The sequence below is a fragment of the Mustela putorius genome, unplaced genomic scaffold (genome assembly GCF_011764305.1).
Source record: "Mustela putorius furo isolate JIRA1106 unplaced genomic scaffold, ASM1176430v1.1 tig00003899_pilon_pilon_pilon, whole genome shotgun sequence".
NCBI lineage: Eukaryota > Metazoa > Chordata > Mammalia > Carnivora > Mustelidae > Mustela > Mustela putorius.
Genome location: NW_025422048.1, coordinates 410,754 through 435,254, shown reverse-complemented (window position 1 = coordinate 435,254; position 24,501 = coordinate 410,754). Strand labels below are relative to the sequence as shown.

The following is a 24,501-nucleotide window of genomic DNA, read 5'->3' as shown; positions in this document are numbered from 1 at the left end:
ATGAATTATAACTTCATTTGGGGACAAAAGTGTGGCTATCTATTAAACACGGAAATACATACACTGTGACTCAGAAATTCCAGTTTGAAATCAGTGAACTTGAAGATAGGTCAACAGGAAATATCCATTTTGCAGATAAGATCAAGAAAGAAAAAAATATGGTGAAAATATTCAGGCCTGTGGGACAATACCAAAATACCATTCATGTAATTAGAGACCCAGGAAAGGAGACAGAGAACAGGGTAGAATTTTTTTTTTTGAAGAAATAATGACCATGATCTTTCCAAATTTGTAAAAATATAACTTTATGGATCCAGGAAGATCAGCAAACTGCAAATATGAAGAAAATCACAGTCCGAAAACAATAACATACAGGGGAAGAATAATTCAATGAAATCTAAATTTAGCCATTATGAAGGCCAGAAGATAGTAAAATAAGATTTTTCAAAGTGCTCAAAGGAATAAAAAGCCCTCTCAACCTAGAATCCTCCATCTAGCAAAATTAGCTAGAGGACAAAATAGACACTTCCAAATAAAATAAAACTAAGAGAATCTATATCTAAGCATACTTGCACTACAAGGGATGCTAAAGGAATTCTTTAGATTGAAGAGAAGTGATCTGAATGGAAGTGATGCCGGATGGAAATCTGGATCTTTAGGTAGGCATAGGAAGCACTGGTAATCATAAATAACTGAGTAAATATGAAGGAGTATTTTCCCCCATATTTTTCTAAAATTATGTCACGGTTTAAAGCAAAAATTATAGCATTTTCTTGTGTGTATTGTAAAGTATCAGCACCAAGGACAGTGACCATCCAGTACACACCAACTGTGGTAAGGCCCAGTATAACTTTAGTGCTCTTGAGACCGTGACCTCATATATATCTACAAGTCAGTAGGACTTAATAAAACTGATCTACCGCTTACCTTTTGGCAATCTCCCTGAGTGCAAAGGACTGACATCAGTGATCCCATGAGGGTAGATGTTATAAGGCCGGCTTGCTTGATTCTTAAATATTATCTGAAAGTATAAATGAAATACACGATCAAGTCCTCAAGCAACTAGGACTGACAGGAAGAGTGTAGATTATCTATCTTTGGAAGACAAAAGCAACTTTATATCCAGATTATAGGGGTTTGAGCCCAGAGAGACTTTCCATAACATTGCTCAGACAGCTACTTGTTAGGTGTTTCATTTCCATTTCCTTAAAGTTATTTCAATTGTTTCAGGAAGTATCCCTTGCACATTCTCAAACTAATTGAAATTTGAATGTCTGCTGAGGGCACCGCTTCCCCTCAGTCTTATTCCACCATTTGGGTACTAAATTCCCCAAGAGTGAAGAGGAAAACAGTGACTCAGGTGATAAAATCTTCACTGAACAGGCAGGCATGACCAGGATTACACGTTTAAGGACGGCTGGCAGTCAGCGTTATCTGATTGCATGAGCTTTAAGTGGGAGGAGTGCCGGAAGAGTAGGAACACTGGATACATCAGAGCAGTCCCTAGATCTGAGGCTGGGTACAATATGAGGAGGAAAAACCAACTTCCAACTGCATTCTTATCTTAAAACCCAATCACTTGGTAAAACCCATTAAAGAGCTGATTCCTTGCCTGCAGTTAGGCAGCAGAATGATTTAGAAGAAAAATCACGCAGCTCTGCAATCAGCCTTTTAAAATTCATGATCACAAACATCAAATGATCACTCAAGTTACTGAGGTATCCTGTTAGGGTTTCCTAGAAATTAATCTTCCCACTTCCTTAGTTGATTAATATTTGGTTTCAGAGTCTCACTCTTGGATGCTTCTGTTTTCACTGAGAAAGGAAATTCCTTGTCCTCCTACCATCAAATCAATCCACCTATATGCATGTGAGAATCAACTCCTAATGCCAGCATCTCCTTTTTTGTGCAATAAAGTTGGAGCATCTTCGATTTTAAGAACTTCCCTTTGAACAAAATATAGAGCCCAGAAACAGATCCATACAAATACGGTCAAATGACACCCACATGCAAAAAAAAAAAGAAAGAAAGAAAAAAGAGAGAAAGAAAAAGAAACTAGACACAGACCTTACACCTTTTACAAAAATTAAACCCAAATAATTACATACCTACATAATTTTTTGTTTTTTTTTAATAAATATTTTTATTTATTTATTTGACAGAGAGAGATCACAGGTAGGCAGAGAGGCTGGCGGGTTGGGGGTGGGGAAGCAGGCTCCCTGCTGAGCAGAGAGCCCGACGCGGGACTCGATCCCAGGACCCATGAGACCATGACCAGAGCCGAAGGCAGCAGCTTAACCCACTGAGCCACCCAGGTGCCCCCATACCTACATAATTTTTTAAGAACTCTTCTGAATGTGAGCTGTCTCTACTTCCCCATTTATTTGCCTGTTTAACCATTTACTAATATTAGTAATGATTCATGGATATTTATTTTATACTTTGGGGTTTAATCCAATACTACTTTATTTTATTGTTCAAATTCTTCCACCTTGGCCATTAGAAACTTTGTAAATTGACTCCTGTGTCCTTTGACATTGTCCTATTCTTTTATTTTTGAGTACTTTTTAAAAAAAACATTTTATTTATTTATTTGACAGAGAGAGAGATCACAAGTAGGCAGAGAGGCAGGCAGAGAGAAAGGGAAGCAGGCTCCCTGCCGAGCAGAGAGGCCAAAGCGGGTCTTGATCCCAGGACGCTAAGCTCATGACCTGAGCTGAAGGCAGATGTTTAACCCGCTGAGCCACCCAGGCACCCCTTATTTTTTGAGTACTTTCTTATTATACTCAGAATTATACCGATGTCTCCAACTCTAATCCAGAATCACATGATTTATTCTAGTCTGATTTTATTATTTTTAATATTTTATTTTTATTTATTTATTTGACAGAGAGAGATCACAAGCAGGCAGAGAGGCAGGCAGAGAGGCAGGTGTGGGGGGAGCAGGCTCCCCACTGAGCAGAGAGCCCGATGAGGGGCTTGATCCCAGGACCCTAGGATCATCACCTGAGCTGAAGGCAGAGGCTTAGCCCACTGAGCCACCCAGGCGCTCTAGTCTTATTTTATTATTACCCTTTTCAGTAATGAGAAATCTGATTCCCACCAAGCGTCATCCATTTACTTATTCTTCAAACAGTAACAGTTTTGTCTATTTCTTTCCAATCTGAAAACTCTATTTTTTCTCCTGAGAACACTGGCTAGGATTTCTATTAAAATATCAAATAGAGATGTGTTCTATCCTGATCTTTAACAGAAGTATTTACCCCAAAGATACAGATGTCATGAAAAGAAGGGCCATCTGTACCCCAATGTTTATAGAAGCAATGGCCATGGTCACCAAACTGTGGAAAGAACCAAAATGCCCTTCAATGGACGAATGGATAAGGAAGATGTGGTCCATATACACTATGGAGTATTATGCCTCCATCAGAAAGGACGAATACCCAACTTTTGTAGCAACATGGGCAGGACTGGAAGAGATTATGCTGAGTGAAATAAGTCAAGCAGAGAGAGTCAATTATCATATGATTTCACTAATTTGTGGAGCATAACAAATAACATGGAGGACATGGGGAGTTAGAGAGGAGAAGGGAGTTGGGGGAAATTGGAAGGGGAGGTGAACCATCAGAGACTATGGACTCTGAAAAACAATCTGAGGGTTTTGGAGGGGATGGAGTTGGGGGTTGGGGAGCTTGGTGGTGGGTTTTAAGGAGGGCACTATTGCATGGAACACTGGGTGTGGTGCATAAACAATGAATCTTGGAAAAGAAATTAAATTTAAAAAAAAGAGTAGGATTTCTGAGTTTCACTACCAAGTATAATGGTGACTATAGGTTTTCCGCACATCTTTATTAGGATAAGGATGTCCCTTGCAATCCCAATTTCTTATGACTTTTTATTATGTATTAATCATTTTCTACATATAAGATCATGTCATCTGCAAATAAAGACAGTATTATTTCTTCCTCTCCAATCCAAATGTCCCTAATTCCTGTTTTTATTGTTGTTGTTGTTGTTGCTGTTGTTTTCTTTTTGGCTTACTGCACTAGTTTCCAATACAACATTAAATAGAAGTGACAAGAGTAGACCATTAATTTTTTTCCCCAGTCTTGGGGGGAAAACAATCTTTCACCATATAATAAATTTTTAAAAATGTTCTTCATCAAACAAGGACCCTACCTTCTGTTGCTAGTTCACTGGAATATTTTTCATCTTGAATGGGTAGTGGATTTTGTCAAACTGTTTTTCTTCACTTATTATGTAATCATGTGCTCTTTGTTCTTTATTTGATTAATATGGTATATTGCCTTAGTATTTGTATATTGAACCATCCTGCATTATTGTGGAATAAATCCCACTTGATCATGGCATATATTCTTGTAAAATTGTTGCTAGATTTGGTATACTAATGTATTGTGCAAGATTGTTGCATCTCTATTCATGAGGGATATTGCATTATAGTTTTCTTTAGAATTTTGAGACTTGCTGGGGCACCTGGGTGGCTCAGTCGTTAAGCGTCTGCTTTTGGATAGGGTTATGAATAACCTATAAGTATAAAGAATAAAATAGACTATTTTTATTCTCTGGAGGTGATTAAGGCATTCCAAGGCAGAAATCATAAATGAAAGATCCCCAGAATATTATAAATAAAAAGACTGATAAAAGATCTTGAATACTATAGGGGCCCCTGGGTGGCTCAGTCAGTTGAGTCTCTGTCTTCAGCTCAGGTCATGATCCCTGGGTCGTGAGATCAAGTCCCACCTCAGGTTCCCTACTCATAGGGGAGTCTGCTTCTCCCTCTCCCCATGCTTCTTGCCCCTGCTCATGCGTGTGCGCTCTCTCTCTCTCTCTCTCTCTGTCAAATAAATAAATAAAATCTTAAAAAAAGAAGATCTTGACTGTATAAAGACTAAAAATCTTTGTAGGACAAAAGTGCAAGGGACATACTGAGAAAATTTTTGAAAAATAACAACAATGTGCCAATATCCACATTGTATAAAGCCTTTTACAAACATGTAAGCAAGAGACGACCATTCTAATAGAAAACTAGACAAAATTTCAGGCAATTTGCAGAGGGTGTCATGTAAATAGTCAACAAACAAACAAACATGAAACAATATGCAATTTCACTACTAAGCAGAGAAATGCAAATGAAGACAATATATAAATACTTACCTCATCAAATTGGAAAATTTTCTGAAGGCTTATAATAGATACTGTCAATGATGTGGGGAAAGCACAGTAAGACACTATTGGTGAGGGTATAAATTGCGGCAGAACTGCTGAAGGCACTTTGGTAGTATCTAACAAAACTCCACACTGAGTTTTGTGTGAAGGCACCAAAAGGCAGTCCTTGAGTACAGTCTTTGGACCCCTACATTGGGTACCCTACATTGGCCTGGGCCACCTCCTTACCAGGCCCTGACTTGAGCCCCCATGGCCTACGGCCCGCTTATCACCCTGCTGGATCCGTCTCAGGGAGTAGTACTCCTTTGTTCTGCTTAGGCACAGGCATCAGTGGCCCGCAGGCAGGCCCTCAGCTTTCAGGATTTCAGTATTTCAGACTCCCTGGGGGAGGAGTTGGGATCCTTCTGTCTCAGCATAAGAGGGCTACACAGAGGCCAACTGCCCTTCGCTGGCTGCTGAGGGATATCTGTTACCAAGATGCTGTGGGCAGAGTGTTTGGATTTCTCTTCCTAGCACTGGTACTACTCCAGCACTGGTAATAGTTTCATGGTGTTCTGCTCAATACTCCATGTATAATGATCAGCGTCCTTCACAACATTTCGGAGCGGCTGAGTTGACACAAACAACCCTCTATCTCCAAATTGATTGTGAAAAAATAAACCTCTATTTTTTTTTAAAACCAAGGCTTATTGAGTTTCCTGTTCTTTGCAGCATAAGCCTTCTTAATACCTTGTATCAGGGGTCAGCAGACATTTTCTGGATTTTCCAGATTTCATGAGCCATATCTAGTCTCTGTCACATGTTTGTCTTATTCTTACTATTCTTTACAACTCTTTAAAAAGGTAAAATCCAGGGCACGTGGGCAGCTCAGTGGGTGAAGTGTCTGCCTTCGGCTCAGGTCATGATCACAGAGTCCTGGGATCCCTTCAGTGATCCAAAAGCATACTATGAGCCAAATTAGGCTCATAGGCCATAGTCTGCTGATTCCTATACTACATGATTAGTGGGAAATAATTATATAAGGATATGTATCAAAGACCATGTACTGTTTCAAAGGGGTGACATGTTTAATGGGTGGCATTACATTTGTATTCTACATACTCCTATTTTTAAAACAAATGTATAATCTGTATTTATTTGTATAATATTTATAATTTTTAGATCATATCCATTGAAACACAAGGCTCAATTATGAAGCTTTTAGAAACTCAGAATTCTCCAGACTTTGTCTTCATAATTACCCAATGTTATTTCTCTTCAACTTACCACCAGTGTGTCTCCAACTTCTCCATATAGTAAAGGTCCCAGTATTCCTGATTCATACTGAACAGCTTCACGAGTCTTAAATGTTTCATCTGTGTATGCCATAAATCGGACTTTTTTGTACTTCCTACCAATCCGCTGAGGACCATTGTTCAAATACAGATTTTTATAACTTCTGCATGAGACACAAACAGATGAGATGTTGGGATGGAGGACTCTAAGTAGAGGAGGCTAAAATCCAGCTCTAAAAGAGCTGAAATGATTTAATCGGTGGAAAGGCATGAGAAAAATACAAGTATGCCTGACGCTTAGCTACGTTAGTAAGGCTGTCTTATTTGACCCCGCATCTATACCTAACCATAAACACGGCTTGAAGATTGGTTGCTTTGAATAATTGGGAATAACCTTTTAAAAATGAGGACGAGTTCACACCAAGTGTTAAGAGGTGCTTACCCATCGCTGCGGGCGGGGTCTGAGGGAGCATAGTCCCAGTCCTCCTCTTCGGCAGCAATATAGTGCACCCAAGTTTTGGGGTGCTTCTTGGCAACTGAGCGGATTTGCATGAGAGGAGAGGAGTTGTCGTCGTCAAAGCTAATCACGTCCATGTCAGAGTCATAAAGATCTTCATCATAATTTTCCTCTTCCTTAGTTTTCATCCGTAGTTGGGGCTCCTCTGGGCAGCTATCTACTTTGACATAAGCTTCCATACCACCTGGGATCAGACAAACCCAACAATGTCAGATTCCTATAAGACTTGCCTTAGCTTCTACAACTTTGTTGTCTCTCACCGGGCCTTCAGCACCCTCTCCTAAGTGTTCCCTTCCCCACACAAATAGCCTTATATTGCCACTCCCCCATAGCTGCTACTTTCGGGTTATGATCTTTGCACTCATCACTTCCCTTCTGCCTGATTCTCCTCCATTCTATGTTTTATCCCTTTTTTAAGACTCAGTCATTTGCTCTTATAATATATATATTATAATGATTTCTGTATGTATTCTACTGAATTATGATACAAACCATTGGTTTAATAGGTTTATTAGGAAAAGTGTCATTGTACATATAAATTTTAAGACATTCCAAGCTCATAAAAACATGAAAAGGTACAACTTAACAGTTAAGGAAATATAAGCTTAAGGTGGTACCTGGGCGGCTCAGTTAAAGCCTCTGCCTTCGGCTCAGGTCATGATCTCAGGGTGCTGGGATCAAGCCCCGCATCAGGTTCTCTGCTCAGCAGGGAGCCTGCTTCACCCTCTATCCCTGCCTGCCTTTCCACTGACTTGTGATCTCTCTCTGTCAAATAAATAAATAAATAAATAAAATCTTTCAAAAAAAATATATATGTTTTGAAAGATTTTATTGTGTATATTTTATATATATATATATATTTTGAAAGATTTCATCTTTTGAGAGAGAGACCTCCTCAGGATCATGACCTGAGCCGATGGCAGTTGCTTAACCAACTGAGCCACCCAGGTATCCCATATGTTATATATTTTAAGAGCATGTCTGCCTGGGACCAGTTGCAAGCCCTACAACAAGTCTACTCAACACTCAAGTTCACCTTTGGCTTTATACTATGTGGAGATTAATAATTCCCACCCAAGCTATGCTATAGGGCTATTTTGAAAATCGATACTAACACAGACCTTACTAGATGATGGGGAATATGGTAGATTGCAGGAGGGGCAAGCAACTAGTCTGGGGTTCATATGGCTTTAAACATCATTCATTCTAGATCTAAAAATGTCTGTGGTCCAATAAGACAAAACATTTTTCTGAAAAATGAAGATTAAAATCAGTGGGAAAAAGTCAAAACAATAAAACATTAAGTAAACTCCTCAAACTAGGTAATGACCAACCTGCATCCAAGTAAATGAGTTATTCCTCTGCAACTTTAGGATCAACTTCCTTTGTCCTCTAACATCTTGTCAAAATCGTCATAAATATTATACCACAGATGAGGAAAGAGGCCCTACTCTTCATCACTATGGGGAACTATAAACAAGGCAACATTGCTCATAGATCATAAGGGGAAAATAGTGGAGACAGAGCCAGATCAAATCTCTTTTCCAAGGCAAGGAATTTGAAGACTGCTAGAACAAACAAGTGCTGTTACACATGACATTTTCCTCCAACAATCCTCATGGGCCACCACAGAGGAGAAGATGAAGAGGGCTGTTAGAATGGGCCAGCATAAAGAGTTAGCAGAGTAAATACACAAGAAGGAAAATGGGGGTGGGGTGATCGTGTTACATGAATTTTCAGTCTGTAGCTACAAATGAGGTCACATTAACAACAGTTTGAAACTGTATTGTTGCCCCAACTTGCTTAGACAGGCCCTCTAATCCTGTGCAAAGTCCTCATGAAGAAGTCTGAAAGCCTCACAGGGTGTTTCACATACGCTCACCAACTTCCACTCCCACACTGCTTCTTCCAGGGTCCGCTATTCCTGACAGGCTCTTTATTTCCCATGTCTCTCACCTCCTTCCAGGTAGTGCTGGGGTGCCTCCGTGTTTACCTGTAGTCTGGAGTTTCACGATGCTGCGATATCCTCTTGTCTTTGCTATTCATTGCTCTGGACATCACTACCATCACTAAACTAAAAATTCCCCAGTACTACTAACACTCAAGCCCTCTTACATTCAAGGTACAATAGACAGTAAAAGAAGAGCTGAATATTTATAATACTCATTTTCAAGATCAACAGATATTACCATGTTGGTGGGAAGGGATATGACAAAATAGTAGAAACTGGCCGAGGTCCATCAGGAATGTCTGAGCAGTCAGGAAAGTTATCGGTGAGATCTCCAAGGAGGCCTGGCGATGGTTTCTCACAAGAAATGTGTGACCTTCAAGAAAAATTGAGTGTACTTCGGGGGTGGTGCCCATTCCAATCACATGCCAATAAATTGATCTTTTGTGACATCCAGTCAGACCTATAACATAGGAATAAGACAGTTATGGTCAAGAAGTAGAGAACTTGAAATGGAAAACACGTCTCTAGGATAGGATGGACAAATTGACCTTCAAACTTTATTACTGACTGGAACCCAACTTTCCAAGGATGCTAGGGTACTGCCCAGCTAAAGCGCTTGCCAAGCTCTTTTGTCCTTGGCCTCTGTGCGAACACCTCTCTGGGTTTTTCCCCCTATTGTTTGGATAGCTTCTTCTTTTGCCTCCTTTCCTGACCTTTCATCAAGTAATGGATCACCTAGGACTCAGCCCAAGGCTTATTCTCATTAACAAATATTTTCTCTTTAAACAATATCAAAATTATGCAAGTGAGAGTTATTCTTCTCACCACTCTCACTTCTTAAGTCCAGTATGATACTAATTACAGCAATATAATTAATATTTACTGAGCACTTGCTTTAGATCAAGCACTGTTCAAATGATTAGCTATATGTTTAGATCTCACCCCGTTAAATACTAGGGCACAGCTGTCTCATATTTTGGCTCCTGATGCTTTCAAATATACATATTTTTCACCATCATTACTACCCGCACCATCTTAATTCAAACTAGCTACCATTATCTGTTGTCTGTCTCAAGTCCAAACTCTCTAGTAAGGCCTAGAAATCCCTGAATGGGTCCTGTTTCTTCCAATGGAAGCTTTAACATCTTCTCTTTGTTCTCTGAAATTCCACAATCATAATTCTGTGGGGGGATCTTTTTTTATTTATCCTGCTGGGAAATTTGAATATGAAGACTCAAATATTTTCATCCTTAACACTTCTCTCATTTCTTTGGTTTTTAAAATCTGTTTTAAAGTGTATTCCAAGGGTGCCTGGGTGGCTCGTGGGTTAAGCCTCTGCCTTCAGCTCAAGTCATGATCCCAGGGTCCTGGGATCAAGCCCCGCATCTGGCTCTCTGCTCAGCAGGGAGCCTGCTTCCTCCTCTCTCTCTGCCTCTCTGCCTAGTGATCTCCCTCTCTCTGTCAAATAAATAAATGAAATCTTAAAAAAAGCATATCGGAAATCTTGTTTTACTTTCTGGGAGATTTTCTCTATTCTAACTACCTTCTATTGAGTTTGTATCTTTTTAAAATATTTTATTTATTTATTTGACAGACAGAGATCACAAGTAGGCAGAGAGGCAGGCAGAGAGAGAGGAGGAAGCAGGCTCCCTGCTGAGTAGAGAGCCTGACACGGGGCTCAATCTCAGGACCCTGAGATCATGACCTGAGCTGAAGGCAGAGGCTTAAACCCACTGAGCCACCCAGGTACCCCTTGAGTTTGTATCTTGACAATCATATTCCTAACTTTTGTGAGCACACTCTTGGTTTCTTTTTTACAGAATCAAATTATTACTTGATTGATGTAGTATCTTCTTGAATCTTCATGAAAATACTAAGTAGACCTTTCGACAAGTTCTCTTATAAGTATTTCTTGTTTTCTTCTGGGATTATTATTATTTTTTGTTTATCTTTGCATATCCCTGTTATTTTTCAGGTTTCCCCTAAGTATTTGTTCAGCCTTGCCTGTCCACATATATTTAAGTAAGAGAAATCTGTGAGCTCTATGTACATGGGCAGACCTTCGTGTTTAGGTGACTAGAAGAGAAATCCGCCACGTCAGTTTAAGACCCCACCAGACGCCCGAATTCAGTGGGCTTTCCTCTGGGACACAGAGTTGTCTGAAGAGACGCAGAGAAGAAAGTTCTCGTGGTAAATGCAGATTTTTTTAAAAGATTTTATTTATCTCAGAGAGAGGGCAAGACAGCATGTGTGGAGGAAAGGGTGGGGGAGGGAAAGGACTTCAAGTAGACTCACTCTTGACGGCAGCGCACAAAGCAGGGCTCCATCCCATGACCCTGAGATCATGACCTGAGCTGAAACCAAGAGTCAGATGCTTCACCGACAGTGTCACCCAGACGCCCTGACCCTGCAGATTCTGGAGCAGGTGAGTACGTACCTGGCAGAGACCTGTTTATGTAGCCATTGACTGTATGCATTTCACGCCGGGCCTGAGCAGAAGCCAGATAAGAAGACTCATTTGTTTCTGAGTGCCAGCTTTTCCCTGATGAGAGAGGAGGCAAAGACAGGGCCAGTTAAGTAAGTCATGAGTCACCCTCCCTCTCTGCTTCCCTCCCATGGGGCAAAGACTGCTCACAGCTTAAGCATTTTTGTTAGCACAGTAGAGTTAGGGTTAGCATCGATGACTTGTGCTCCAAGTCAGTAAGACAAAGGCAGAAGACAATTACCAAAAGGCAGACATTTCTTGCTCAAACTGATTATCTCTCCCTATATTTGTCCACGCCAGTAGATGGGAAGGGTTAGGGTTAGAATATTGGTGAGTTGGTGCCATGAGGACTTCATTCTATTCATTCACGGAGTCATTTAAAAGGAAGCAAATGAAAATCATCTTAGAAAAGGGCTCTCAGTCCCTGTCCTAATTGCTTCACTCAGGTTGTAGTAATGAAAACTCAAGAACATGAAAGCTTTCCAACCTCCTCCCTGAAATGAGTAACAGTGAAAGCGCTGTAAATATTATTATTGGATAGCTGTCTGCCTGAACTTGGCCCTTTGTGTAAAGGGCTGACAGCGAATGCTGAAGGTTTCTTAAGCACCCAGCTAGACACATCTACTGAGCGCTACTGAGTGCTAGGCACCGAGGACAGAGACTATGCCTTCTCTGCTTACAATTTAGCTTGACTAGAGAAACTGACAATTATAACAGAGTGAAGAATCATGTAACAGAGATTAGACACAGAAAGGGGAAGGGACTTCACTCTACTTGAAGAGAAAGGGATGTAAGATCAAACAAGCAGGCAGTGATGGTTTTGTGTGATAAGGAGGAAACTCCAGGTGCTATGGGAACATATAAAGAGGCTTCTAACCCAGACCAGAAAGAGAAGGGAACACTTCACTTTCTAGGCAGAGGTAGCAGCATGAACAAGCAGCGCACAGCATATTTCAGTGTGACGTAAACTGTGCCCCAGGTGGCTGGGGCCCAAGCGGTGAGGCAGGGAGAGCAGCACAGTGAGGCCGGACAGGTCATCAGGAAGAATGGAGTGTCAGGGGACACAAAAAGACAGGGGGACTCATCAGGAGAGGGAAGATGCCTCTTCCAAAGAGGCAATGTGGGAGGAAAAGATGGAACAGGAGTAGGTGGCAGAAGCTCTGTGCCACATCATATTCTAAATTACTTAACTTAAATCACTTAATCCCCACCACTGTGCTACGAAGAAAGGACTATTATTACAGTTTTCAATGTGAGGTTTAAGTGACACAGTGCAATGCTGCCTGCCAGGAGCAGAGGGGTGGAGGAAACGGGAAATTGCTGTCTAAAGAAAATACAATTTTGGTACTTTTAAAAAGATTTATTTAAAATTTTAGAGGGGGGAGGGGCAGAGACAGAGGGAGAGAAAGAATCCTCAAGCAGACTCCCTGCTGAGCGCGGAGCCTGACACGGGGCTTGATCCCAAGACACTGAGATCAAGATGAAGCCAAGAGCGGATGCTCAACCGGCTGCACCCCTCAGGTGCTCCCAAACTTTCCATTTCAAGATGAGCCAGTTCCAGTAAGATCCCACTTCACACCCGCCAGAAAGGCTAAAACTAACCAGTCAGGAAATGACAGGTGTTGGTGAGTATGCATAGAAAGGGGAACCCTCCTACACTGTTGGTGGGAATGCAAGCTGGTGCAGCCACTCTGGAAAACAGAGTGGAGGCTCCTTAAGAAGCTGAAAATTACTGTGATCCAGTAATTCTGCTTCCAGGTATTTAGCCCCCAAATATAAACCCACTAATTTGACGGGATATCGGCACCTTGTGTTTACTGCAGCATTACCTACAAAAGCCAAGACACAGATGCAGCCCGAGCGTCCATCAACAGGCAGACAGATAAATATAATGAAGGGCATGAGCCCAGCCTGTTATCCAGCTCCTCCATCTTCTTACCGGATAGCTCCCAATGGAACTCAGGCTGTACTTTTTCTTGAAACTCAGTTTCATCCCCATCTCCTTCATTCCTGAACAGTAGTTTATGATCTTTCTTTATAATCACTTCCTCTGGATAACAGCAGCCCTTATTCTCAAATACCAGATTAAATTAACATAATTAACATATCCTACTTTTTCAGGAGCCCCAAGTTCAGACTGCAGGTCACTAACCTTCATCAAACACAGCAAAAAGCAGTACAAATTCAGGCAAGTCCTGTGTCCTTTCTCTGGCCAGACTCCCTGAAAAAGAAGTGAGAACATTCACCTTCTTTTGAGAATCCTCTCATGGGAAATCAACACTAGGAGAATACATCACTTCACGTACTGCTTTGTCTCTTGGGTTAACCCTAACCCTGTTAACTTGACCACAAGTTAACTTGCTTCTTTGGTGTCAGGTGTCCTATACCAGTTCTTCTAAAACTATTTGGTGTAAATGACTTCTTTTCACTTCAGATTTGTTGCAGACCAGTACTTATATAAAATATAAGAAAAATGAATCACTCAGAAAATGAAATTAAAGAAACATGCAAAATACAAGCTCATATGATCATATGTCATATATATAAGCAAGTGTTCAGAACAAATATAAAAGAGAAAGATTATAAAAACTGTAAATACTGTTCAAGGAAAGTATGTATATAGGCAATTAAATATAGAAAATTTCTATTATGCTTTTAACTTTTTTTACTTTTGCAAAGTATTATGACCAAAATAACAATAATCAATATTAAACACCTATAATCACACTTTAAGTGAACACCATGTATACCAACATGCTTTAATTATTGAATTTGTTGGTTGTCTTCATTTGATTGGGAAATTTTCTTACTTTAAGCAGGAAGATTTTTGTTTATGTTCTCCTTTTTTCTTGTACTCTTGACACTTGAAGGTAAATCTTTGATTGGATGAAGAAAGTAACTCACCTATACAAATTTAAATTACAGGAAAAGCTGTCTGAAAACATTTGGATTCTTTTTATTTTTAAAATCACCAAATAGTGAAACTGACTTTTACTTTTGGTGTTTGAGCCTATGGGTCTTTTTTTTTTAAAAGATTTTATTTATTTATTTGACAGAGATCACAAGTAGGCAGAGAAGCAGGCAGAGAGAGAGGAAGGGAAGCATGCTCCCTGCTGAGCAGAGATCCTGATGTGGGGCTTGACCCCAGGACCCTGAGATCAGGACCTGAGCCGAAGGCAGAGGCTGAACCCACTGAACCACCCAGGCGTCCCAAGCCTATGGGTCTTAACACGAAACCACCAACCATCAGGACACAGGACGGTTCCAACATCCCTAACTGTAACCCGTGGCAACTACTGATCTGTTTCCCATTGCAATATATTTGTATTTTTGAGATTGTCATATAAATGGAACCATTCAATATATACCCTTTTGAGACTGGCTTGTTTACTTAGTATAGTGCCTTAGTGATTCATCCATTTTGTTGTCTGTATCAGTATTTCACTCTGTTTTATTGATGAGGAGTACTTCATGGTATGGATATACCACAGTTTGTTTCAGCATTCACTTGTTGGAAAACATTTAGCTTGTTTCCAATTCTCAGCCATTACAAATAAAGCTGCTGTGAACACTAATGTACATACAGACTTTTATGTGAATATCAAGTTTTCATTTGTCTAGGGCAAATACTCAGGAATGGAAATTAAGTGTATATTTACCTTTATAAGAAATGGCCTGTAATTGTGACACCAATTCCAGTGTATATGGGTTTTTCCCTACCACCAAGCAATTCTGTGACGTCAGCTGGGTACCCTACAATTTAACTTAATTCAGAAACTATCTACCCAGAGATGGTGTAGATTCCCACAGTTTAACCTGTAAATGTATATATCACATTTAGAGCTATAACTAATTTTAAGTTACTCTTTGTATAACTATAAGGTCTACGATCATTGCACTATTTGTTGACAAGATGCTTCCTTTGAGTTATTTTTGCACCAGATCAATTGGGCTTATTTGTGGGGATCCATTTCTGGACTTTTATTCTATTTCACTGATCTATAGGTCTATTCTGTTAACACATGCTATGATTACTGCGGCTTTGTAGTAAATTGTAAAATTGAGTAAGATTATTACTCCAAATTTATTCTTTTGCAAAATCATTTTAGCAAATCTAGTACTTTTGCCTTCTCATATAAATTTCAGAATCAGCTTGTTTGTGACCACATAAAAAGCTTCCTGAAAATCTACAGACTGGGGAGAACTGAGATCTTTACTATGTTGAATCTTATAGCACAGAAACAGTATGTCTCTCTGGTTTCTTTTACTTTGTAGTTTTCACCATACAGACAATGTACATGTTTTGTTAGATTCCTAAACTTTCAATTTTTGGAGCTATTGTAAACATTCGTTCTTACATTCTGGTTTCCAGTTATTCATTGACAGTATGTAAAATACACATTTAAAATTTTTTAGTTTTCATTCCAGTTAGTTAACATATAGTGTAATATTAGTTTCAGGTGTACAGTAGAGTGATTCAGCAGTTCCATACTGCACCCAGTGCTCAGCACAAGTGTCCTCCTCCATCCCCACCACCTATGTAACATTCTCCCACCCAGCCTCCCCTCTGGTAACCATCACTGAGTTCTCTATAGGTAAGAGTCTGTTTCTTCGTTTACCTCTCTGTTTCTTTCTTTCTTTCTTTTGCTCATTTGCTCATTTTTTTTGTTTCTTAAGTTTCATGAGTGAAATCATATGGTACTTGTCTTTCTCTGACTTATTTCACTTAGCATTATACCCTCTAGTACCATCACTGTTGTTGAAAATAGCAAGAGTTCATTCTTTTTATGGCTGAGTAATATTCCATCATATAATATATTCCTACACACACACACACACACACACCACATCACAACTTTTTTATACATTCATCAGTCAATGGATGGATGGCCCCTTTCCATAATTTTGTTATAGTAGATAATGCTGCTATAAACACTGGGGTCCATGTATGTCTTTGAATCTGTATTTTCATATCCTTTGGGTAAATACCCAGTAGTGCAATTGCTGGGTTGTAGGGTGGTTCTATGTTTAACTTTTTGAGGACCTTCCACCCTATTTTCCAGAGTGGCTGCACCAGTTTGCATTCCCAAGAACAGTGCAAGAAGCTCCCCCTTTCTCCACATCCTCACCAACACCTGTTGTCTCCTGTGTTGTTACTTTTGGCCATTCTGACAGGTGTGAAGTGGTTTCTCTTTGTGGTTTTGATTTGTATTTCCCTGATGCTGAGTGATGCTGAGCACTTTTTGACATACTTGTTCATCATTTCTATCCTTCCCCCCCGCCCAGAAATATCTATTTACATCCTTTACCCATTTGGTGAATACTGAAGGGCAATAAAAACAGAAATTCCCTGCCAGTTTGGTGGTATTTTAAATTCTGATGCCTTTCCTGACCTGTTTGTTCTATTTGATTTTTAGGATTCTCAAATGGCTGGGCTATGCATTTTGTCAAGGTCCTATAGTTGCTCAATGGGAGATAAAGGCATTATGTTTCTTTCATCTTATCCAGACTAGAATATCTGTTGACTTTTTCAAAAGATTTTACTTTTTAAAAAATTGATTTTATTTATTTTGTTTTTTTAATAAGGATTTGATTTTTTTAGAATTTTTTATTTTTTATAAACATATATTTTTATCCCCAGGGAAGGATTTGATTTTTAAGTAAACTTTATACCCAATGTGGGGCTCAAACTTAGAACCCCAAGACCAAGAGTTGCATGCTCCACTGCCTGAGCCAGCCAGGTGCCTCTCTGTTGAATTTTTAAGTCAATTTTCTGCCAATTAATTCTTTTGATTTTAAATTTATTTGTTTATATTTTATATGTAAACAGTTTTGATTATTTATTTATTTATTTATTTACTCACTCACTCACCCCACATCCAGTGTAGAGCCCAACATGGGGCTTGACCTCATGACCCTGAGATCAAGACCCAAGCTGAGATCAAGAGTTGGATGCTTGGGGCGTCTGGGGGGCTCAGTCAGTGAAGCATTTGCCTTTGGCTCAGGTCATGATCCCAGGGTCCTGGGATCGGGCCCCACGCTGGGCTCTCTGCTCAGCAGGGAGACTGCTTCTCCCTCTCCCTCTGCCCCTCCCCCTGTTTGTGCTCTCTCTCTCTCAAAAAAACAAATAAAATCTTTTAAATAAAAACATGCTTCACACATCACATATTACCATGGAAATGCAAATTAAGGCAATTTGATACCACTACATACCTATGAGAATGGCCAAATTCCAAATCACTGGCAATACCAAAAGCTGGTGAGGGTGAGGAACAGCAGGAAGTCTCATTCATGCGAAATGACAGAGCTACCTTGGAAAAGAGGTTGGCGGTTTCTTGCAAAAGAAAGCATATGCCATACGATCCAGCAGCTGTGTTCCTTGGCATTTACCCGAAGAGCCTGAGAACTATGTGTGCATACAAACCTGCACATGGATATTTACAGAAGATTTATTCATAACTGTTTAAAACTTGGAAGCAACTGAGATGTCCTTCACTGTGCGTGGATAAACTGTGGTCCATTCAGACAACAGAACATTACTCAGTGCTAAAAAGAAAAACACTATCAAGCCATGAAGAGACATGGAGAAAGCCTAAATGCATCACTAAGTGGAAGAAATCAATATGAAAAGGCTATGTACTGTATAATTTCAACTATCTGACACTCTGGAAGAGGCAAAACTATTGATAAGATAATTTAAAAACTCAGTGGTTGCTAGGGAGTGGGGCAGGAAAGAATGAAGCGGTGAGACACAGAGGATTTTTAGAATAGGGAAACTATTCTGTATGATACTATAATGGTAGATATGTGTCATTCTACATTTGTCCAAACCTGTAGCCTATAAACCAACAAGAGTGAACCCTCGTGCACAGTAGGACTTCAGGCGATAACACTACGTCACTGTGGGCTCACCAGTTAGAGCAAGCATACCGCTCGCTCTGGTGCAGGATGCTGACAGTGGGGAGGCTGTGGGTGGTATTGGAGAAATCTCTACTTTCTGCCCAGTTTTCCTGTAAACCTGAAACTACTCTAAAAACTACTACTCTAAAAACTACTCTAAAACAAAGTCCATTTAAAAGGAAAAAGACTTCTGGGTACCCTCTATCTCCCATGCTGAAAAGACCCTGTGGAAAACTATTTGAGTTTTCCAAGCCTAGGTGCCAGACATGTGAATAAAGGTTCATTCAGGATGACCTTGGCTCCAGCTCTATCTGACTACAGCCTCATCAGAAATCCTCAGACAAGAGTACTGTACACCCGGCTGCCATTCTGAGAGGTAAAGCAGCTCATGCAGAGTCTCCAGTCTGGCCAGGGTTCTGGTGCCTCTTCCTGCTCTTCTCTTCCTCTTCCAAAGCCAAGTCTTCAAGACAGGGACTAGAAAGCCTTGGGAAGAGTCTAAAGGGCTAGAGCATTTGGGGGCACGTGGGGGACTCAGTTGCTGAAATGTCCAACTCTTGGGTCCTGGGATCAAGCACTGAGCTGGGCTCTGTGCTCAGCATGGAGTCTGCTTGAAGATTCTCCCCCTCTCCCTCTGCCCCTCCCTCCACATGCGTGCGTATGCCTGTTCTCTCTCTTCAATAAATAAATACACAAACAAATAAATAAATAACTGGCTAGAGCATTAAAAAAAATCCTGAGATAGACCACCAAATAAACATACTCCCAAATTCCATGAGAGACCCACAAAAACCATGAGAAATGATAAATGATGATTGTAATTTTTAGCCACTAAATTGCGGTGACATGCACTGATAGTTAAAGGAGAAACAAAAGTCCCATGAAACTGATTTCACTATTAAAAACTTAGAATTAAAGAAAATTCTACAATGTTTACTTTCCTAAATTAGTGTATACTCTTAAACTATAAAATAAAAACAAGTTTAATGAAAAAAAATTTTAAAGATTTTATTTAGGGGCATCTGGGTGGCTCAGTGGGTTAAAGCCTCTGCCTTCAGCTCAGGTCATGATCCCAGGGTCCTGAGATCGAGCCCCGAATCAGGCTCTCTGCTCGGCAGGGAGCCTGCTTCCCGCTCTCTCTCCCTCTCTCTCTCTGCCTGCCTCTCAGCCTACTTGTGATCTCTGTCTGTCAAATAAATAAATAAAACCTTATAAAAAAAGATTTTATTTATTTGATAGAGAGAGAGACAGCCTGAGCATAAGGAGAGGCAGAGGCAGAGGGAGAAGCAGTCTCCGCACTGAGCAGGGAGCCCAATGTGGGACTCCATCCTAGGACCCCAGGATCATGACCTGAGCTGAAGGCAGATGCTTAACTGACTGAGCCACCAAGGTGCCCGAGGGTTAATTAAATTTAAGATGATTTTTAGAACAGGGGCGCGTGGGTGGCTCAGTGGGTTAAGCCGCTGCCTTCGGCTCAGGTCATGATTCCAGAGTCCTGAGATCAAGCCCCGAATCAGGCTCTCTGAGCCTGCTTCCTCCTCTCTCTCTCTGCCTGCCTCTCTGCCTACTTGTGATCTCTCTCTGTCAAATAAATAAATAAAATATTTTTAAAAAGATGATTTTTAGAACAACAAGTTACAAATGTTTACTCTTCTCCGATTTTTTTTTTAAGTAGGCTCCACACCCAGCACAGAGCCCAGTGCAGAGCTTGGTGTGGGGCTTGAATTCACAACTCTGAGATTCAGACCTGAGCTGAAATCAACAGTTGGACTTAACTGTCTGAGCCACCCAGGTGCCCTGCTTTTCTACAAGTTTTAAATGCTTTGGGGATACAAATGACACAGATGGATGTGTTTATCTCCAGAAAGCTTTCAGGAAACTTAACACAAAATTTACAAAAGGAACTACTGAGACAGTCCATAGAATGTAATATTTTCTTTCCACGGGCATGTTGCTAAGGAAAAGAAACCTCTTTTAGATGAAAACACAGATGCTTTAATAATTGACCCTTCCCTGCTTATTTCATCTGAGTCCTACCCTCTCTCACACTTACCTTCTTTGCAAACCAGCAGGGCTCCAATGAGGCCTGAATTCAGGTCTTTCACCAGGTCCACATGAGAAAAATATGAGTAGGTGAGACATGGCGGATCAGAGGCCATTGGCGCGTTCTCTTTAAGGACCTGCCAGACATAGGTATGGCTTTCACCAGGAATGACTTTATCATCTTCCTTCTCCTTTTGGCTGGTCTGATCCTCATATCCAGCACCTAAAGCAAGAAGAGATAACACTATCCTTTCCATATGCATTGTTCACTCAAGGAAATATAGCAAGTTTATTGTTACCAGTAGATTCTACACAAGAAAGAGACTTTCTGCAACTTAATTTGGAAGACCATCAAGCAGCCTCATATATCCCGCAGAAGTTGTAGACCACTAATGCAAACGTGAGGGGTTGGGTGGTTCTTGCTGTGACATCCAGGTTCTAACCAATAATACTACTTCTATCATTGCATCTTTTTACCTAGTTCATATCAATTCAACTCAACAGACATACATTGGTTATGTACTTTGCCCCCAACTCTTTAATGAGCACTGGTGAAGGTCACAGAAAGATGAGATACAGAGATTTTTCAAAAGTATTTTTTAGAGAGGGGGAGGGGAATGAGAGCAGAGGGACAGGGACAAAGAGAATCTTAAGCAGACTCCACACCCCACACAGAGGCTGACATGGGGCTCTGTCTCACGATCTTGAGATCATGACCTGAGCCAAAATGTAGAGTCTGACACTTAACCAACTGAGTGACCCAGGTGGCCATTTTTAGAAATGTTTTTAACTTGGCTCTTCTCTGGAGGAGGAGATCACATCAGGGGCAGATATTTTCTAGCTGTCTCATGCTTAGTGATGTTAAAATTAACCCATGGATTAGTTTGATACCTCGATTCTAAATTGAGCACTATCTAGGTTCACTGTTAATGAAGTGTCTTTGCTTCTAGGTCATTTCAGTGGACAGAAGTAGAGAATATTTAAAGAAACTGACATAATGCCTTATGCTTCTACTGAAACACTTTTCTAGCAACTTCACCATAACTTCCTGGGTTCTTAATGGTCTCTGGAGTTGCAGAGCAGCCCAAAGCACTGAGAGGGCTCTTCGTTTATACCTTATCTTATCCCATCACATCTATACATCTGAGAGCGGGACCTCACCAACAGAGCAGTACAAGAGACCTCTGCACTGCCCCTATTCTGCCTTTACTTTTACTACAGACTTTCAGCAGCCAAAGGCTACCTCCAAAGTACAGGTTGGTAGTCCCCACTCTAAAGTGAGCCTCTCTGGCGTATATTGACACCCTCTTCAGTGTGCACTAGATACTACTGGCTTCATCTAGAAGCAACATCAGGCCAACAGCTGCACTTGCCAGAGAGTTGAAGACATTTTTAAAAACCTGAGTTGGCCCCTGGGGATGGAGCGTGTGGTTAAGGTGCCTGTGTGATCATGGGCTGATATTAAATTCTAGAGAGCAGATACATTTGGATAGAGAGGAAGGGAGCCTGAGGGGTTACATAAAGGGATTCAACTATATAATGTTTAATTTCTTAAAGCAAAGATGGCAAAATTTTAAGATTTGGCAAAGTGATGGGCACCTGGGTGGTGCAGTTGGTTAAGTGTCCAACTCTTGGTTTCGGCTCAGGTCATGATCTCAGGACCATGGGATCGAGTCCTACAATGGGCTCTGTGCTCTCTCTCTAATAAATAAATCTTTAAAGAAAAAAAAAAACAAGATTTGGCAAAATAAGGTGATGGTTATGTGTTTGTGTGCTATATTATTTTCTGTACCTTTCTTTGTTTGAAGCATTTCATTAAGAAATGAATATCCTTTTTCCTAATGGTAGTATCTGGAAAGATGTGTGGGAGGTCTGATAAGAGGCCAACAATGTGTAAAGCTGTCTTGGGGTGAGGATGGCCAGGTAGCACTGAGGTGATGTATTATGAACTTAGTGAGTGCACCATTCACTAGCTGTAAGACCTTTATCCCTGAGATATAGGAAAATAGGAGGGCATTTGACTCACCTTCGGAAGCTTTCCAATAGGATACACCAACAGCATGAAGACTGACAGGATGAGAAGCCATGTTCTTAAGTATGACAACCACTGTGTCATAAACCTCAGCCCGGATGGTAGGACCCAGCAGACCTGTGAGGATGAGATGCCCCCTAAAGGTTACTTTGAGAGTGGTACTCCAGAAAACCTGCTATTATGAAAGTGATGGCCAAAGTCACAGTGGAAAAACATGCACCTGTGATTACTGATAAAAAGCAGTAATGGACCGAATAAATGCATAAACTGCTATCACCACCTCAGTGTCATGGTTGTTGTGAGGATAGATTTCTGATAATTCACTCAATGCATTCATTCATTCAACTCATAGTTGAGTTCCTACTATATTCTAGGAATTGCCCTAGGCACTGGAGATGCAGTAGTGAACAAGACAGATCATGGAAATTACATTCTAGAGAATGTAATGAAGCACATAAAGAAATAAACAAGAAATATTCTGATTGTTGTAAACGCTATAAAAGATGGTGGTGTGCTAGAAAGTTATGAAGCAGGAGATGGAATCCTTTAAACATAGTGGTCAGGAAGGGCATCTTTGAGGAGGTGGCATTTGAGCAGTGATCGGGCTAATTGAAAAGAAGCAAGATTTGTAAATACCTAGTAGAATAATATCCAAAGCAAATAAAATAAATGGAAAAGTACTGAGACAGGAGTAATCTTGACATAGTTGAGTAACGTGTGAATGAGCAGGAGAATAGCAGAAAATAAGGTTATAAAGGCAGGCAGGGAACATAACATGTAGGACTTTGTAAGCCACAGGAGTTTGCTTGCATTTGGAACTTACAAGAGGAAAGCAGACTTGGGACTCATTTTAGATGAAGAGTCAACAATACTTGCTGATGGACTGGAAGTTAGAGAGCAGCCAGGAAGAATCGTGGCCACGATTCAGAAAAGTAAGAAAATCAAAACTTCCGACTTCCGGACATATTAAGTATAAGATGCCTACAAATAATTTATTGAATGAAGTAGATTCAAAGGGACAAAAATATGAAAGAGATTTATTTTTCATAGATTCTAACTGTGTTATGTGGAGGGGCTCCTGGGTGGCTCAGTGGGTTAAAGCCTCTGCCTGTGGCTCAGGTGATGATCTCAGGGTCCTGGGATCAAGGCCTGCATTGGGCTCTCCGCTCAGCAGGGAGCCTGCTTCCTCCCTCTCCCTTTGCACCGCCCCCTGCTTGTACTCTCTCTCTTCGTGTCAAATAAAATCTTTTAATTTAAATAAAATCTTTATATATGGATATTTAAAGATTTTATTTATTTATTTGACAGACAGAGATCACAAGGAGGCGGAGAGGCAGCCAGAGAGAGAGAGAGAAAGGAGGAAGCAGGCTCCCCACGGAGCACAGAGCCCAATGTGGGGCCTAATCCAAGGACCCTAGGATCATGACCTGAGCTGAAGGCAGACGCTTTAACCCACTGAGCCACCCAGGTGCCCCAATAAATAAGATCTTAAAAAAAAAACCCTGTGTTAAGTGGAGTTTCCCCGCTTGCACTTTGAACAGTCCCATTTTTTTTCCAGTAACCACCACATATTAGCAGTATCTTATCAGTCCAGTGATACTAGTCTAACTTAATATCAAACATTTGGTGTGTCCTGAAATTTAAGGGTCCCTCCCTCCTCCAGCTTTCTCATCTTCTTATCCTAATCCACCTCCCCCACTCACCTTACTGCCTCCTGGCCTTTGAAGCTTGGAGCTAGTGAGAAAAGGATCACAGAAAGAGGCACAATGACAAGATGTTTCTTGGAAAGAAGAGTGATAATGTGGCTTTGTTAGTGCCTGGTTGTGAGATGTGCCAAAATTCTGTTTCTTTCTTTCTTAGGGAACTTGTATGAGTTCTTTGGAGACTCTCCCCTTCCCAACTCTTCCCAACCTTCCCTTCTCCAGCTGTCCCTTGTCTCTCTCTTACCACTTTCTGCTTCTGGCAATACAATCAGAGACGTTTTCTATTGGGGTCACCTAGCCCTGGCAGGAAGACCTCTCAGACAGGATCTTCTTCTTCTTCTTCTTCTTCTTCTTCTTTTTTAATTTCATTTATTATTATACAGACAAAGATCACAAGTAGGCAGAGAGGCAG

General features: G+C 40.6%; 1 protein-coding gene across 2 annotated transcripts in view; it reads right to left on the bottom strand.

Annotated features, from left to right (window-relative positions):
* The window catches only part of F8 (coagulation factor VIII), a 111,607-nt gene that overhangs the window by 70,352 nt on the left and 16,754 nt on the right, over positions 1-24,501 (bottom strand). For both annotated transcript variants that reach the window (XM_045068047.1, XM_004779296.3), the window contains exons 3-10: positions 22,381-22,503; positions 20,365-20,577; positions 13,567-13,635; positions 11,367-11,471; positions 9,168-9,389; positions 6,904-7,162; positions 6,454-6,625; positions 928-1,021 (exon numbers count right to left, since the gene is read on the bottom strand). In XM_045068047.1, the coding sequence (XP_044923982.1) occupies positions 928-1,021; positions 6,454-6,625; positions 6,904-7,162; positions 9,168-9,389; positions 11,367-11,471; positions 13,567-13,635; positions 20,365-20,577; positions 22,381-22,503 (1,257 nt within the window). The remainder of the gene's footprint in view (positions 1-927; positions 1,022-6,453; positions 6,626-6,903; positions 7,163-9,167; positions 9,390-11,366; positions 11,472-13,566; positions 13,636-20,364; positions 20,578-22,380; positions 22,504-24,501) is intronic.